This window comes from Diuraphis noxia, unplaced genomic scaffold, assembly GCF_037042655.1.
Source record: "Diuraphis noxia isolate RWA-SAM2 unplaced genomic scaffold, SU_Dnox_SAM2 contig0001, whole genome shotgun sequence".
NCBI classification, from domain to species: domain Eukaryota; kingdom Metazoa; phylum Arthropoda; class Insecta; order Hemiptera; family Aphididae; genus Diuraphis; species Diuraphis noxia.
In genome coordinates this window covers 10,561,375-10,581,172 of record NW_028301711.1, presented here as the reverse complement: position 1 = coordinate 10,581,172, position 19,798 = coordinate 10,561,375, and the positions used below count along the sequence as shown (strand labels likewise).

The following is a 19,798-nucleotide window of genomic DNA, read 5'->3' as shown; positions in this document are numbered from 1 at the left end:
AGTCGTACCCAAAAGTATGTTTAAATATTGTCACATGTAATTATGTATACCATATTTTGTAGTTGTTGTCATGTTTAAAATTATCAAAATATTACTAAAAAATAAATTAGGCTAGGAATGACGTAATTAGATCGTATACATTGTATACGTTCTTATTAAGATTTTGTTATAATATATTATTATGATTTTGAATTGAAATTTTAAGTGTTTGGTAAAATAAAAAGCTTCGAGGGCCGCGGGTTGGACCATCCTGACGTATACATTGATGAATATAGATTAATGTTATCCGTTTTTCTTTTTCAGAATGCTACAACTGCAGAAAACTGGGGCATTTAGCCCGCGATTGTAAGTGCATTTTGTAAATTTAAATATATATATGTGGTACGTAAGCAATACATCTAAAATATTATTGATTATGCAGGCAGGAGTAAAAAAAACACCAAAAAACCATCAAAGGACCGGTCCCCTCACAGGCGGTGAGCCCGGTCCCCTCACCGGCGGCGAGGCAGGGTCACCCACGTACGTGGAGACTCGGCCCCCCCGGTGTTGGGGAACCGTAGTCGGGTGCAGGCCCGGCGCCAGCACTCGGGCCATGCGCGAGGCCCAAGTGCTGCGTCGTCGGTGGCCCACCATATGTCCACCTTGCATGTCAAAGTGAGTAATATTAAAAATATTTTTATATATATATAATGTATAACATATATTGTTGTTTATTGTTAATAGGATGACAGATCTGTAGATTGGGGTAAGCTATAAAAAGTTCCTATGTACCTTGTACCTACTAATTTTTAATTTTTTTTTTAATTTTCTAATTCTAATTTGTTTTTTTTATATATTTTCAGAATGAATAATAAAATGTTGTTAAAACAATAATTTATAATTGTCTTTTTTTTATACATAACCTAACCTAACTTATATCACAACATAACACATGTTATAATAATTAATAAGTATTAGTTTGCACAACTCTTTTAAAATGGATAGCATAGGTTCGAATCTTAATCTTTTCAATTTTAGTTTTAATGAGTAGCATTTTGAAGAATATTAAAATACATAAATTAAACGCTGTAATTCTTTTAGTCGTTAATTATATTTTTATCATAACAAATAATATACTGATATGTTTAAAATGTAAATCATTAGCGGTGGCACAATATTTAATCAAACCTCATTATGTTTACCTACGAAAGATTTTGCTAAACAATACAAAAACAAACATAGGTGCATGTACGTGTATAGGTATTTAAAAAAATTTAATTAATTCGTGCATTGACAGCAATACATGGAAATCAAACATATAATTACAAATGCAGCAAAATTGACAATCAGTTAGAAACACTGGTCATAGTAGGTATGTGCTTTTGAAATTATAATAATTTGTGTATATTTTTTTTATAGAGTTTCTATTTCATATTTATAGATGAAATCATTTGTAGTAATGTTTCTGAAACAATACAAATAATACAAACATCTACTGGTATATTTTTTAGTAAATAAATAAATCTAAATAATTTAACACCTGGTGTGCGAGTTGCAGCCAGTTGAAATGCATGTTTGACAATAGATCTATGAGTTAAATGTATTGAAATACACATGAAAAACGTATATCCAATCTGTGAATTCAAACTACTTATGTTTTTAATTATTAAAATAATATATATCAAATAGTATGTTATATGTGTATTATAATAGTATATATAATTACTATAAGTGAGCAATGAATAACTATAGACTGTATTTATTGTACAATACATATATATCTATATATATTATTTTATATTTTAAAACAAATCATCATTCATAATATCATCTAGATAATAATATAATATAATATAACTGATTAAATTTGTGTGAATTGTGTGTTAGTAAACCTTATATTGTACTATTTATTACTAATTATGTGCCTATATACACTGTTTAGTGTTTAGTCATAAAATTGTATATTCCAATCATTATTGCACTGAAATTTCTTTTTTCTTTTTTTGTATAATATAAAATAAAAATATTATAATATATACTAATAATGTTAAAAATAAATAATAATAATAAATAAAAAATAATTATAGTATACTTATTATTATTATTATTACTTGCACATTACTTACATTACAATGTCATAAACAATTGACACATCAAGCTCCTACTATGTCTTAGGTATGAGTAAAATGTATTGCAGTCTGTGCATTCAAACTACTTATATTTTTAATTATTTTAAAATGCTGATAATGTATTTAAAAATGAGATGGTATGCATTGTCATAACAATGTAAATGTACCTATTGCTTAGGTGCGTTAATTTATAATAGCAATAATATATAATTTTAAATTATTAAATTAAATAATTACATTACATAATACATCATATGCATGAGAACATTTACTATTTATTAATTAAAGTATATATAATAAGCATGATTATAGCATTATTATTTTTATATATGTGTATTGTATTTTTAGGAGATAGGTTATGCCTACCTAATTCTTTTTATTATTTTCATACACATATATATATATTATTTTAATATATAACATTAAACACAATAATAAAGTTGAATATAATAAAATATTATAAAGTAGAATAGTTACACCACTTGAGGAATTTAAATTCAATTTATTATTAATATGTGTAAAGCCAATGTAAAGGATAGTAGTAATATATATAAATAAATAAAGAAAATCAACATACTTGAATGAATATTATAGTAGATTACATGTATGTTTACTTACTTACATTGTTATATAATAAATCCTACTAAAATTCTTAGCTATAAATAAAATGTATTTCTATCCAATTTGTGCATTTTTAATTATTAAAATGCTGATTCCACAACTGTAAAATAACATAACATTTTAGAAGATAGGTTTAAAACAGTGACATATATAATATATATAAACAATAATTTTGAAAAAAAAAAAAACAATTTTTTGAATATTTATTGAATCTCGAGCACTCGAAATATCGTATGGCTCTATATTATATGTAATAATAATAATAATATAATAATCTTAATATAAATGGCATACGCTAGATACGCACTTATATATATATATATAATAATAATAATAATAATAATAATAATACGGAACAAATTATTTTAAAAAAATATTCACGCCAACCGTCGTCGACGACCGTCGACATTTCGACAACGAAGTACGAAAAGAGAATGAGAGAATTGAGAGAATAGATGCGCGAGTGAGCGAGCGGGCGGCGACGGAAAAGAACGGGAAGCGTTGTGATTGGTCGTCATGGAAGAAACGCGGAGTTCAGGCAGCGCCCCAAGTGGGATTTGTGGGATAAGATATTATTTTAAAAATAATTAAAAAACTTGATTGCGATTCTTGCATAAAGTCTTTTCAAAGAAACAGAACATAATTATTGTTAACCAACATATCGTGGGCTCAGAACCAAGAAGTGCTAAATCGATTTTTTGAAAATTCACTTTTTGATATAAATGGGTTTATTGGTTAATGGTATATAACCCAAACTCACATCCAACTTTTTAGGTTCATTATTTAAGGAGTTATCCAGAACTAAAAGGTGTTAAATTGATCAAATTTAGACTTTTGTTATTTAATAGCGATCTCGATAGCACCTTTTGGTTCTTGAGAATAGTGTTAAAACCAAAAGGTTCTATCAATATAAATAAGTGATAACCAAAAAGTACTATCTCATATTCACTGTATCAACCATACAATAATAATATGATGGTACAATATTATTAATTATTGTACATTTTTATCAACAAAACAAAGATTTCTATAAACAATTTTAATAAATATACGGTACATTTACCTTAGTCCTTAGTCAATATTATTTTTATTTGGTTTTATTTTAACGGGATGCCTCAACATTAATAATTCTGATCCGAGATCTTGTCAATTATTATCATTATAATAGAAAAAAAAAATGTTGTCATCACAGTTGCGAAACCGTACCAATAAGTTAATGAAGCTAGCAGAAAAACAAGTTAACATTAACAATATGTAAGTACCTACCTATATAATAATACCGAATCTATAATTTTAAATTAGGTATAGGTAATAGGTATTCATTTTAAGTGAGATATTTACCTAGGTATTTGTTATGGTTTTTACGCACAACACAAAATAAATGTACGCACCAATTTAATATTAAATAATGAATGTATTTATTAAATTGTTAGAAAAAAGATTTAAGTATATCTATAAATTATAAATCAAACACTGGTTATATTACGACTAATCGTACAATACATGTAAAATGCTCTGGTTAAACATACGTTATGTATAATGCTCGGTTCTAACTACTACTGACTGACTCCCTGTGTGTTGTCGAGTCGGTGCCCCGTCTCACATCAAAAACCCTCATTCAGCGGTTCCCACGGTGGCAGCGTCGTACGACACACTCTGCATTTTGATTATAAAGAAATACCTCTATTAAAATATAGATGTATCAAAATCAACTTTGTCGTAGTTATAGGTTCTTAACAATTATATTTAATGTAATATAATCAATACATTTAATTTAAACATAATGTTTAATATTATTGCAAAGGCTTAAAATTGCTTTATCAAATTAATGCAGCTAATTGCTTAGTACCTACTTATGTTTATTTGATGGCATTATTACCATTTAAAATTTTAAAATTAGCTAACTACTAATTATTTATAAATTAGGTATATTTATACAATATTATTACCTATACCTCTGATTATTTATTACCTCATTTATTTATTAATTTAATTTAATTTATAGATTGAATGATACCATAGACAGTCTTGACACAAACTCAAAACATGATATTGTTTGACATTGGTATATTTTTTTACCTATATTAAAGCCTACATTAAAGATAACCATACCTATGTTTAATTATTATTTTTAACACGTTCACCGCCCAAGACCTTTTTGAAAATCTTAGGACAAACCCAAACCTAATATGATTCATTTATAATGCTAAGTACTTATATTTTTTATAGTTTTGACCTTGAAAATTCGTTTTTACCATTTCTTCCTGTTTTTTAAGGCATGTCGCATATTTGTGACATGGGTTTATATGGACAATTATTATTATTACACAAAACCCAATGTCACACATAGTTGACATTGGATATTTAATTCTTTCCATGTTCAAAAGTGTTAATATATCAAGATAATATTTATTTAAATTAATTTGAATAATATAAAAAGATACATCAGGATTAGAATAAATAAGCAAATTGTTATAAAAATAATAATAGTCATCATATTATAAAAATTAAAAATCAACCCATTATATAAAACAAATACAATTCAAATAAAAAAAAATCAAATAAAAATCAACCCGATAGATTAAATAAACAAATCATTATAAAACTTTAAAAATAATAATAATAAAATCAACATCTTATAAAAATTTAAAATCGACCCATTATATAAAACAAATACAATTCAAATAAAAACAAAATTAAATATCAATCCATTAGTAACCTATAGAAAAAATAGGTACAAAATTATGACATAAAAAACATTATTTGTCGTAAAAATCGACTATTTAAAAAATTAAAACTAACAACTCTGGAACAAATTAAGAATGGAAAATTTTAAAACACGGATCTGGGCACAGTCCTTTTTATGTGTCCAGTGGCGCTGAACCTATATAGTAGGGGTGATGGCCGCCACCCCTTTTAAATGGGTGGGTCCTGTTGGGCATACGAATACCGAACAGACAAATTTGTCTGGATAGAGATACTGATTATTATATACGATTGTTCGCTAATACTGGCGTAGGTACTGTTAAGATGTATATGTACTTCAGTACTTGGAATCAAATGTGTAACGTATATACGCTGTATATTGAAGTAGGAATAAGCTATAATAAACATAGAAGCTAGCAGTTAAAATCGTATAAACATACCAACAAAATGAACGACTTGTGATTGATGACATTCTATAAGCAATCAATACTGATTTTAACAATATTAGTCTATGGTTGGTTTTACCAGTTTTACGTACTACTTAGTGGCTATTTTTAACTATAATATTTCCAGTTAATTGCGGTAATGATATGATTATTAAATTGATATAAAAATACTATCGTCATCAAAAAACGATTTGGATTGTATTCTGATTATCAAATGTTTTAGAAAAAGACAAATTTATTGAATCAAGAAAAGATAATATTTTTTTACACCTTTAATGCGTTCTAGAGTAAGACGCATTAAAAAAATTTTTGGTGAAATTGCATCAGATGAAGAATTTGCCGATCCAGTTAAGAACTTTAAAATAAAATCATATTATGTTATATTGGATATTGTTTCTACACAATTTCAGGAACGATTCAACGAAAGTTCAGCACCATTATTTAAAGATATTTCTCTTTTTCAGAGAAAACGTTTAAAGGATGTAAGGGATAATACTTCAAGACTACCTGTTGATGCATTTAGAAGTATTTATGGAAAATTTCTGTCTGCTACAGTTCTAAGACGGGAATATGTTCAATTTGCAAATGTATATTTTAGTTTTGAAAAATTCTTACAACTTCCAAACAGAATTCACAATGTCACAGATCATATTCTTCATGAAGATCTGACAATGAACATAATTTTGAATAACTTGAATTTGAACCATATGATACGGATATGACACCAATACATACAATTTATAATGTATGTCATATGACCGGCTTAAAAGATGTTTTACCTGCAATATCTACAGAATTAGCAATTGCTCTAACACTTCCTGTATCCAGTGCATCGCCAGAAAGAGCATTTTCAAAGTTGAAGTTAATTAAAACTCGTTTGCGTAGCACAATGGTCGAAGATCGATTGGAAGCGTTGATGATAATACCTTGAGAGAAAGATGTACCGGTTGATAATACTGAAGTTATCAGTATTTTTCATCATATAGTAGTGTACTTCGTAATTTACTTCATTAATTATTATTTATTATTTCATATTTCATATGTATGTAAAAATATATATTAATATATATATGATAGCGTATGGCCACACTCTCTCTATCAAGGCACTCTACCACTGCCCAGTGTACGACCGCGACAAAAACGTATACGGAATAGAGGAGGTAATACGGTCTCGTGCGCTGCTGCGTGAAACGTAATAACTAAAAACGGTCGAACACAATATCTTTTTGCTTCAAAAATACTTGACTTTTTTGCTAATATATTCGTTATTATTCAACCAATTTTTTCGAAAATGACAAAGGTATAATCTACAAATCATGCCCGATCTATTGATACCACAAACAGACCAATTCGTTCATTTATTAGGTCTGTAGCCCTGGCTAAAGAAAACGGGCAAATTTACACACATTCAATGGGCAAACTCTGGATCGTGTAATATACTACGGTAGTGACCGCTTCGCTTTTTTTTTTTACTTAACTTTGCGCCACTACTGTCGCGATGGATATCTGTGTATGTAGTAGCTATCATAATTTAGTAATGATTAGGTTAACCCGCCTCGACCCAGAGAAACCCTTCGTACCTTTACTTCCTCGGAGATAACTTTGCACACCCGTCATCGCCTACCTGGAGGTCCGTGTCACAAAATGACAACGAATAATTGTATTGCCATCCAAGACCAAGGTCTATACCAATTTTCAGAATTTTTCATCGTCAAAAAGTGCCTCAATCAAGCGCGCAAGATTTGATTACAGATAAACAGACGAGAAAGCGACCTTAAGAAAAGTGTGTATAAAGGGGTGGCAATTAGCGCCGCACAAAATAATATAAATTTGGCGATTTGCGCCCGTACTCAAATACAACAATTAAGTGGCGATTCGCGCCCACAACAAATATTAATAATTGTGGCAATATGTGCTCAAACAATCTTAAAAATGATTATAATATAAATTATACGACACCGCTATGCATCGGTTGTACGAGAGAGACTGATTTGGTTGGGTGACCCGCGACCGTGCTAAACGATATTCGGCATACGATGCGCCCTAATCTGCATATTATTACATAATTCAATACAATTAACTAAAACAAAATAACATAAATAAATAAAAGGTATGTGTTGTATGTGTGTGTATGTCGATCAGGTGTAGGAAGCACGCGGAGCGGTCGGTGACTGGGCAAGGATGAACGTATTTTCAACTACAGGCTCTCAAGAAGCATAAATACTGTGGAAAATACTTTTGGTATCATTGCAAACACTTGGAGAGTATATCATAGTCCATTAGAATGTCGAATTGAACTCGCAGATAAAGTAATTTCAGCTAATGTTGTTCTCCACAATTACACACGTCAATTAAATACTCAAACCAATCTAGCGACTGTTGAAGAACAAACCAACGAAACTAACGTGTTTATACCAATACGAATTGGTACATCATCGAATTCAAGTAGAGAAGCTTTAAATGTCCGAAATTTATTCAAAGAATATTTTATTTCCAATGAAGGTCGCGTTGAATGGCAGCAAATAATTGTGAATCGTACAGCTTAAAATAGTTAAAAACTATTCAATTACTATTATTATGATTAAATTGCTATGTTATATTAATTATATTCTACTATAGTACTAAAGTGTATTTTATATTAATATTTTACATTTGAATACTTAATCATACATTTTTATAAATACATTATGAAATAGTAAATACATATTATCTACCTGGCTTTTTCAATTCTTTTGAAATGTTGACCCATGCATTGTCACGTATGTTCTGGTTTCGATATTCGTCCAGATTTTTCTTCCAGAGACAAGGATACCTGCGTACTTTCTCTATTAGCTGTTCTAGTAACATCACTTCAAAAAAATGACGTAGTACTCACGAAAATTAATAAAATATAATTTATTTGTATTTTGTATTTTTCAAAAAACCGCTGGTTCTACTTGAATTCTAAATTATAACTCCGTGAAAAATTATAATCGACTGTTCGTTGCTCGTATATCACAGGACACGCTATATTAAATTTCTGATATCGGTACTAGCAATGAACATGCCTGTCGAAACCATCACGTCGCACGTCGCGACACATCGCTCAAAAATATAGCCACAAATCAAACACTGGGCGACGCGTCGCAACGTAGCTAAGAACAAAACGTAGCGTACACTATTCTGTGTGGCTATTTACGTCTTCAAGATAGAAAACTATTTTTTATTCATATAGCAAACATCGCGAACATAGCGCGTTTAGCGTTTTGTGTGGCCTCAACATTGTCTAGAAATATAATACATAGACCTGTTAATGATGATTCTGAATTGACCGAAATTGTGCATACTGTACAGGTATCTCCAGAATTAATAATATCAGGTGAAAAGCTTAAATTATTTCAAAAAGAAACTCAAGACGATGAAATATTGTCTAAAGTTATTAAATATTATAAAGAGGGATGGCCTAAAAATTTAGTTAAAAATTTAAATGGAGAAATAAAACATTATTGTAATACCAAATTAGATATTACAGTACAAAATAATTTAGTTTATTCTAATAATAAATTAGTAATTCCAAAAAGATTAAGAAAAACCATACTTAAATTACTTTATGAAACACACGTAAGTGCTCAAAAACAAAAATCTCTAGCCAAGTCAATATTTTATTGGCCTGGTATTAATTCAGATATATTAGGTATGGTAGAAAATTGTAATATTTGCGAGAAATTTAAAAGAAGTCAAATCAAACAAACTTTAATAAATCATGAAATTCCAAAATTACCATTTATGAAAATAGGATTGGATATAGCAGAATTTAAAGGTTTAAACTATTTAGTAGTAGTAGATTATTACTCTCGATGGCTAGACATAATTCAAATAAAGCAAAATGACACCATAACTATAATCTCTAAGTTAAAACCACTGTTCAGTAAATTTGGTATACCAATAGAGGTAATTGCTGACAATATGCTATGTGGTAGTGTGGAATTTCAAAGATTTGCTAAGGAATGGGAGTTTGAAATAAAAACGTCGAGTCCTCATTACCCGAAAAGCAATGGTCTTGCTGAGAAAGGAGTTGATATTGCTAAAAAAATGATACAAAAAAGTGATGAAGATAATCAGGATCTTGAACTCTATCTATTAAATTATAGAAATTCTAAAGTAGCAAAACTAGTACACCTGCACAGTTGTTACTTAATCGTCATTTACGCAGTAAAATTCCAAACACATTTAATAATATGATACCAAAATTAAATGATAAAAAAATGATATATATGATAAAAAACCAACAAAAACAAAAAATATATTATGATAAAAACGCTGTAAAGAAAGAAATTGAATATAATAAGGGTGATAAAATGTATGTGAAAAAAAAAATGTTTTTAATTGAAATGTTTTTTTATTAGCTACTAGTATAAAACTATAGCTCTCAAAAATTATTTAAGTATACATAAAAGTACATTTTACATTATATAATATAGCCAGAATCCAATTTAAAATAAATTACGATTTTAATGGCAGCTGTGGATTTTGTGTTGAGTATGAAGTAGATATTAAAAGGAATATTAAGAGTTTTTAGTGCGTTTATTAAAATTAGGCGTTTGGCCTATAGAGCAGGGCAGTTAAATAAAATATGGAATAAGTCACAGATACATTCATTTAGATGAATTGTACCGAATGGAGAATCATTTAGGCCAAGTTTGAATGAGTGGCTGGGTAAAAGGTGGTATCTATGCTTAGCAGATTGAATTGGAATATATGGACATATGGTCTATGCAAATTGCATAAGTAAGTTATTAAACCAGGTTTTTTTTAGGGATATTAGGTGTAATATTTCTATATGTTTAACTTTACTTAGCTACTAGCACTAGGTACTAAAAATAATTATACACAGTATGACACTATTGACACTATGACTAAGTGAAGTGTTTGAGCTTTCGCAATAAACCAAATAAATTTTGATTTTTTTTCTATTATTATTATTAATACCTAAACAAATTGAATTGGATTTTTTTTATCCAATACAAAAACAAAACAAATTTTAAGTTGTCATTCCTGAGTCTTAATAACTTAACTTTTCCATGTGGGAACTTACGTAATACCTATATAATTAACTGATCTGCTGACTCACTTAATTTATATTGTTTGAAATCGGTAAATTATAATTTTATTGTCTATATATTTAAAATATGTTAATTAATATTAAAAACATTTCATTATTATTAAAATATTGCAGGGTTACAAATGAAAAAAATATTTTTGATATTATTTCACTAAATTCAAGTGTAAATAAAAATGTGACTCATCATTATTGAAAATGTCCCTATACATATGTAACCTACTGCTTGGGTAGATTCTAATAAACACAAGTTCACATACATTTTGTACATTTTTGAAATATTTAAATCTGAATCTAGGTACAATCTCTTAGAGTCAGAACGGCAATAGTGTGAAGCTATAGTTGGAAATGAAGAGATATGTTGAGATGCTTTTTCTCTAACACTTCTAGGGATTCTATTTAAAGTTTTTGTACCACGCTTTTCACCAAGCGGTGTTAAAAAAATTGGATTTTTAAATTGATGACAATTATATACTTTTTTTTGCTGATACTTAAAGTTGATAAAAAGAATAGTTGACATACCTTTATCTTACTAACGTTTTAAACACTAAAATAGTATCTGAGACTGTAAAATCTTTTTTTACTTTTAGATTCCACTTCACATCGCTCCGTAAAATTTAAAAAAAAATGATAACTTATCCTTAGAATCTAAGTTATAGTACGTCGAGTTTAGCAAACATATACTTTCTTTATAGTGGCTACACACGATCAGTTTTAACTGACAGTTGAAACTGTTCAGTAAAAATTGTCAGTTAAAACTGAGCGTATGTAGATTGAAAACTGACAGTTTTCTTGTTATCAGTTAAAACTGATTGAATTAATAAGGCACAAGGTCAGACAATGAAAGTTTCAGGAATTGACATCAGTGATCCCTGCTTCATTCGTGGACAATTATAATTTATGTTGCCTGCTCCCGTTTAAGCTCAGAAAAAAAATTATACATATAGGTATGCCCCTGGTGAAAAAACTAATAATATAGTTTATAAAGAATTATTGGTTAATCTGTAGTTATGTAGCGTTTTTCAAAACAAAAAAAAATTGCTTTTCAAAAAATCTATTTTTTTAAGTTTAGTATCCTAACCTTTTGTTTTATCGATAATTATGAATTTAAAGCGGTAAGTATTAATACACGTTATGTAATTCGTCACGAATTTGTTCCGGGAAACGCCGGATACTTCAGCTAGTATTATAATATATCTATGATTATAAAATACATGAGTTTAAAAAAACTCGTGATAGTATCTAGTGATGGTACCGGAAACATGGCACTTGCAATGAATGACCGTTGAACGATAAAATAATACTTAACGTCTAAGCATTATGATAAATGATAATAATGGCATTTAATTCAAAATATTTTTAAAAATAACTGAATGCACTTGTGTTACTACATAAATTCATATTTAAATTAAACTTACTTATTTCATTTAAATATTTAATTATGATAATTTACCCTTAAAATACATATCTAGTATATTGTTATCGTGAATGAGATGAGAAAATACAGCTTTCGGCATTTTGAAAAGATTTTAATTACAGACATAATGAAAAAATTTACAAATATATTAATGAGTACATAAATATTAATATTGTAATAACTAAGTCTGGAAAAAATATCATAGACCACAGAAGACAGTCACATGGCACAGAGTATATACAATGTATTAGTATAGTTGTTGTAGTTAAAATTGACTGTGTATCCAAATCGCAAATAGGAAATAAGTACCTAAACACAAAGACAAAATATGCCAATAATCAATAGGTACTCATTAATAATAGTGACAATAAATAGTAAATGTTAATATATTTAAATAAATGTAAAAAGAAACGAAACAAAAATTAATAATAATCGTTTTTCGTATTCATCGGGTAATATTATAATAGTTATCTTTCGTCCTTGAATGTTTCAATGTCTCCTGTTTCCACGGCCTCCATTTCCTCATCTTCCATTTCACCGTATTCGATAATTCTTTCGCCGTCTTCGTCTTTGCCGCTGTTATTTTTGTCGTCATCGTAGGTCCAAACGTTCGTCGTCGCCGCGGCCGTCTCCAACGGTGAAATCGTAGGTACAATGTCATAAAACGATATGCCAGGTGGACGTAAGTTTTGGGCGAATTTGAACAGTTCGCAAAAAACTAATTGGTGGATGACCTCGAACCGGTCTAACACCTCCCGCTGATATGCAGCCAACAGGCACCCGTTTACCCGGTCCCACCTTTTAAGAGCTTTCAAGTTCCACAGCTGGTACGAGTGGTACCACAATGGTACACCATTTCCAGCCCGGCGGTACACAGCGTCCATGCATTTGGCAAATATGTGCTCATCCCGGTGGCTTCGGCATGCATCTACATCCATTATGACTGCCGCTGGTGACGACAGCGACAGTCTGCCATCGGACACAGAGACATCGCCGTCGCCGCTGCTTCCCGCCAGTTGCGCGCTGCCCCACAGGAACCCGACGAATTGGTAACCGCTCAAGTACCAGTTACCTAAGTTACCACCGTACTCGCTTTTTGATGGTTTCAACTGATAAAATTGTATTACTTGATTCACAACGTCCAAGTACCTACCAAAAATAATGATACTACTGATTTAAGTTGTATTGTGTTTTTCTCACAAAACATCAATATCATTTCATTTAACTGGGGTGGTTTATGGGACAATGACAAACATACTTGTTGACTCAAACAAAAATTATTTTGATGATGATTAATGTAAAATATTCAAAAATCTTACTTAAAATATAAGCGATGATGCAAGCGTTGCTTACAATTTCAATCGTGAACAGTTGTAGTTATACTTTTAAAATTCAACGATTAAATTCTAATAATGATAAAATAAAATAACTATATTGTTTATTAATGTTATTTGTTAGAAAACTAAAAATAACATAAGTGATTTCGAGGGGGTTTCGGTCGTTAGGCAAATCGATTATCACAGTAATACTCGGTAAAATGTCCCCCTTACCCCGCACACGCACTCAAAGTTCAACAATGCATTTTCTATAACTATGATAAATATACGTCGATGAGACAGCGTGTAAGCGATTCCAATTCCCTTTCTTATTTTGTATATGAGATTATTACAGTCTGTACTGCTTACAGAATAAAAATAATTACATTGAAATTAGTACATAGAAACTTATAAAGTGGTGATACTGACGTACAAGCGATTTTCAAAAGCGTTTATGGCCAACCATCATGATTTTAATTGACGTAATTTTATTTATTTTATTCATTTTGTTGCTACGACATTGCACTCCTGCAAGGATTGTCATTGACTAGAGACCATGGCTCTTATAATCTTAGTTTATTAATATTTAAAATCAAACACAATTATTAACTTTTTTTTTTTAATATTAATATTTGAATTAGAGCTTGATGAATGATAATGATAATGGTCCTATAAATAATCATTTTACCATACGTGAATGTAGTAAAGAAGAAAAAAATTGTACATAATTTTTGTAAAGTAAAAACCATAAAATAAATTGCCAGCTTTCTAGGGATAATAAAAATAAATTATACGTATATATGGGTACAATTTTTTGTAACTGCTAACACCACTGATGATTCCACGCCACGCCACTTCCAATATATCACTTTTTAGTTTAAAGCAGTTATCGAAAGCCACAAAGATGAAGTTATATCTTATATAAAATTCTAAAAGGCCGGTATTGTGCTACAGAGCCAAAACTTGGACATTATAAAACTCGGACAACAACAAATTAAAAATATTTGAAAGAAAAGTGGTAAGGAAAATATATGGTGCTGTGTTTGAAGATAAGAAATAAGAACGATATAGATCAAATCTAAGAAAAATAAAATGTAGTAAAATTCATTAAAGCTGTAAGAATAACGCATGCTAGAATGAAAGGAACCAGAAGATAAGGATGACCTAGTAGTAGATGTTTGGATGAAGTAAAGAAGGATCTGCTACAGCTGAGTACCTATATAAAATTGGAAAAATGCAACAAAAGACTGGGACGGGCGGAGAAGAATTGTTTTAAAAATCAAAGGGCCATCATGGCCTGTAGTGTTCAGGAGTAGTAATAGTATATATTATATCAAATTTTTATTTAGATTCTATATCCATGGCAGTGGTGTTTATATGGGGGGGGGGGGTGACCTAGTGCGCCTATAGGTGCTAGATCATTATTGTTAGTTGCTAAATATTATTATCCACCCCGAAAATTATTTTTATATACGCTTCTGATCCGTGGTTTAAATATTGAAATATATGATCATAATATATTTTATTTGCAAATATTAAATATTATAATATTTTTATTACATTTTGAACACCACTACCTACACCAGTGAGGTGAGGACGAATTTAACACAAATTTTTAATCATATAGAGTTGGTATTTTTAACGGGCAACAAAGTGCACGCGTATCAACTAGTACATAATATACTGAACACAATAAATATGAAGAATTGGTTGGTTTCTACTTAAATTTATAGATTTTTATACGAATTGAAATGATTTATCGTTATTCACTTATTGAAGATCACGGTCACCACATACGGTTCGTCGGTCCACGTCAAGTGGCATAGTTTGAACAGCGACATGAGGAAAGCACAGAACGATAGTTCGTGCGCAGGCCCGTAGGTCATCGTGACTGGATCACCAAAGCTCTGTTCTAAGTAGACGGGAAGCATGACATCCCGATAGTCGGCACGGCCAAGGCCATGACCGTCGTACGTCCTGTCAAGTAGGGTCCGTCCGTCGGCCCGCAGCTGGCCGTGGAAATGGCAGAAACACTCTGCTATCGTCTTCGGAAGGTTGTCTTGACCGACAAGCAAACAATTTTTAGCCACCCACTCACTGACAGTTCGCAACACCACCAACGCCCTGTTCACGTTGTTGTTACGTGACCGCCGAAGCTGCCTCGCAGATGTCGCCACTGGGTATCGCTTGGTCACATCGTTCATGTGCCGGACGAACACCAAAACTTCGGCTCGCGCTTCACTACGCTCCCAGTCGAACATGTCTTGCGGTTGGCACACCCGCCGGCCGACGATCTCCACCGGAAGACTGGCACCGGCCACTGGAATCGAAAAATCGACGGTAGTTGCATCACCTCTGACGTCTATATTAGTGTCGATGTTGTAGGTTTGCATGACGGTGTTTTTTTGTTTTTATATTAAGTATAATATAATATATTATTTGAAAGGAATATATTATATCGTAGTAAATAATAAATGCTAATATTAGTACATTTAAGAAATAGTAAATTGAAAATCTGAGATAAAAAAAAGATTCCGCACGACCCAAGTTTGATAATAATTTATAATATTATTTTACAATCTCTATTGTTTTTATTTACAGAAATATTACAAAGCAGTTGTTATGATAACCTGTTTTTTTTATTGCTGTATTAACTAGCACCACGTTTAACTAATATAAAAACAAATAGCAATGGCACTGTCATGCCATATTAGTACCTCGAAGCAGGTTGGAAATTTTAACGGTGTAAATATTGTTGTTTTTTCGTCAGAAGAGATTACTATATTACCTACCTATCAAATTATCTCAACTACTATATAAAATTGTAAAAGTTTTTCTACGACCTTAACGAAAAAACTTCTGATTCGATTTTGCTGAATGTTTTTACTATTATACCTGACAGTCTGCTGAAGATTTTAGTACCACTTTTGTTGATAAAAAAAAAAAATTAACAAACAAAATGTACCTACTATGTAAATATTTCGTAAATCGTATATACAAGCGAAAGAAAATTTAAAAAAAATAGTTCGCAACAGCATCAATATAGATAGGTAATATTATAATATTAAAATGATAATATGATTGGTGCACAACACACTCCGCACTGATTATAACGACGGTGGTGACAATGTTCGTTTGAAGGTGCGGTAATCAATTATTTTTTGGTTTTCGGAATGGTTGTCCGGAAATTTAATTTAATATATATATATAATATATGTATATACATATATAATCTATATAAATTATCACATTAAATGAAAAAATTTCTACATATTAATATCATCGATCAAAGATAATATAAACAACCTATCAGGGGCGAAGCCGTGACGGGTAGGCGGCTAAATCCTAATAAATTCGAAAACATCAAAAACTTGTACAGATGATCAACTTATAAAAGTTATAAAAGTTGTAAAGTTTGAAATTATGTTATTCAATTAAATGTTGCTAAATATTATTCTCAACTTTAACTAATTGTATATTATATCCTCTCTTTTAAAATTTAAATATGAAATTAACCATTTTACCTTTTAAATTTATAATAATAATAATATTACATTCTGTGAATACCTACTCATTATTAAAACCACAGTACTGGGATAGATTATAAATTGTTATTTTAATAATTATTATAATGAATAAATTATTACTATCTACTTATTAAATTTATAATTTATAATATTTTATATTTCCGATTTTTATTATTATTATTATTATTTTTTTTTTTTTTTTTACAAAATAGAATATATTTTAAATCTCTAGAAAAATATTTACTTAACACGACAATAAAACTAAATATAAATTTTAAAACAATTTATTTGTTTACCTAAGAGACATACGTGGTGGATATCAAGTAAACCCAAGTGGTTGAACTGTGCTTTATCGGGTTCCACCAAATTTAATCAGTACCTTTAACTGGGATTTTCATATATCATCAAATTTATCAAGATTGTCAAAGATTAAAACTAATTTAGCCTCTATTAAGAGAACAATACACCAGTATATTTTGTCTTTGTCTTAAAAACTTATAACATAAACATTTTTAGTTCAGTAGGTACAGCTTATTTTTTTTTAAACTTAAATAGCCTTTGACTCCAAAGCAAATGGTCTCGAGATTTACTGGACAGTGGACAATTAAATACTTATAATAATTAAGATTTTAAATAATAAAACAATAAACCAGCATACATTTTTAATTGATTTACTATCTGCTTCGTTAATTGTCGTTGACATAAGGACACATCTGAAGTGTTCAGATTTGAGTGTTAGAGAAACTTTTGTATGTACTGTGAACTGTGAATACTCAAAATGTGACATTTATAAATTGTTGTAATTGCATTAAATATTATTATTATTATTACCTATTTGAGTGTATAAAGGCATGGTGATATTTAAACAACTCAAACATATCGATAGCTTAATTAAAAAATATTGTATGTGAAAAATAATGATTTTTACTGTATAGCCAATTAAATTTTTTTAAATTAGTATATATAACAGGAGAGAATAAGAAATAATGAATTTAAATGAAATTGTTTCAATGCATTGTTCATTTACCCTTTTACTTAAACATTAGGAAAACTAACTAATTTATGAAATTTATAAGTTGAATTTTTGACTTTATTAAAGTTGAAAGTGCACTTAACACCTTTAAAAATTGTATAAATGTACTTATCACATTTTGGGAAAATATTGTAGGTTATTAATTATAATATGTAAAGATCAGTTAAAATGGTCAGGAAACAAAAATGCATTATTCAGGCACGTATCCAAGAGGGTCACACCCCCCCCCCCCCAGATTTTTTTTTATGCATGTGCCTCTACAAAATATCAAAAATCAAAGAATAAAATACTCAATAAAATTATTATTCAGCCTTAACCATGACTTTTGGTTTTGTATTTAAATAAAAAGTAACAAATTATATCAACAAATAACTAAAGTAAAACTCAATAAAATTATTATTCAGACTTAACCATGACTTTTGGTTTAATATTTAAATAAAAAGTAACATTCAATTAAAAAATAACAATAGTTAAAAGATTAAAACTAATATTCAGACTTCCCCATAACATAATAGTTTGAATATTTAAATACAAATTAAAGAATTAAAAAAAATTGGCAACTTTTTATTAGATTTATTATTCACAGTCTGAAGAGTTGCCTTTTGGTCGACTTGTAGATGGAATAGACTTAATATAATTTGAATAATCTGGTATTATCTTTTTTCCATTAGAAATAGTAAATCATTCTTTTTTGCCTCACTTATAGGCATTTGTTTTGTGTATGCTGGTTTTAATACAATATTGCCCTAATCACTGCATAGTACTTTTCTTTTATTACATTGAGTTATATCAATTTCATAAAATTCTGTATCATTTAAATTATATTTGTACTGAATAGTGTTGGGCTTAGACTTTTCAAAGCGTAGCCATTTAATTTTTAACCACTGAACTTTTACAGCACCATTCACCTATCTTGTAAATTATTTACAGTGTGTTTAGTGGTATTTAGTATAACTTTAGATGTAAGATTGTTTAAATCATAAAAGTCAGAACGAATCAAAGTAGTTAAGTTATAAGGGCTTGGATTTAATCTTGCAGATGATATAAGTAATGCCCATTCTCTTGTAGTGTATATTTTTTTATGTTTTCTGTTCCTCTCTATTGTTGCATGCATAGCATCTGCCTCTATATATGTGTGTCCCGTCTTCATATATTCGAGATCAACTATTTTTAAATTAGTTATTTTGTTAACAGCATATAACATAGCTGCACAAGCATTTTTATTGCGATTTTGTTTTCCGCATGTATTAGAAAAAGAAGAAACATGATGAATTATGAACAGTAGTCGGTAGCTCAAATAGGTATTTCATTAAACATGTGCCTATCTCAATACTACCTTTTTTTCCACTACATTCGTCCCAGCATTGACCATATTTATTAAATGCATCAAAAATTGTGAAATTGTAAACGTTAAGTTTTCTTTTATAATATAGTTGGCTGTCTCCTGCATAAGGAACACTAAGTATAGTTTGTAATGTAATGTTGTCTTGGTGGCAATACGGTAGATGGCATTGTCTTTTTGAACA

The 19,798-nt window shown here is 29.6% G+C and overlaps 1 protein-coding gene across 1 annotated transcript; it reads right to left on the bottom strand.

Moving 5' to 3' along the window:
- Window positions 1-12,701: 12,701 nt before the first annotated feature.
- On the bottom strand, window positions 12,702-16,105 carry LOC107171550 (serine/threonine-protein phosphatase 2A activator-like). Its single transcript, XM_089225063.1, has 2 exons — window positions 15,483-16,105; window positions 12,702-13,545 (listed from the first exon to the last, which is right to left on the bottom strand). The coding sequence occupies exons 1-2, from the start codon at window positions 16,103-16,105 to the stop codon at window positions 12,864-12,866; spliced, it is 1,305 nt and encodes a 434-aa protein (XP_089081189.1). The 3' UTR covers window positions 12,702-12,863.
- Window positions 16,106-19,798: the final 3,693 nt, after the last annotated feature.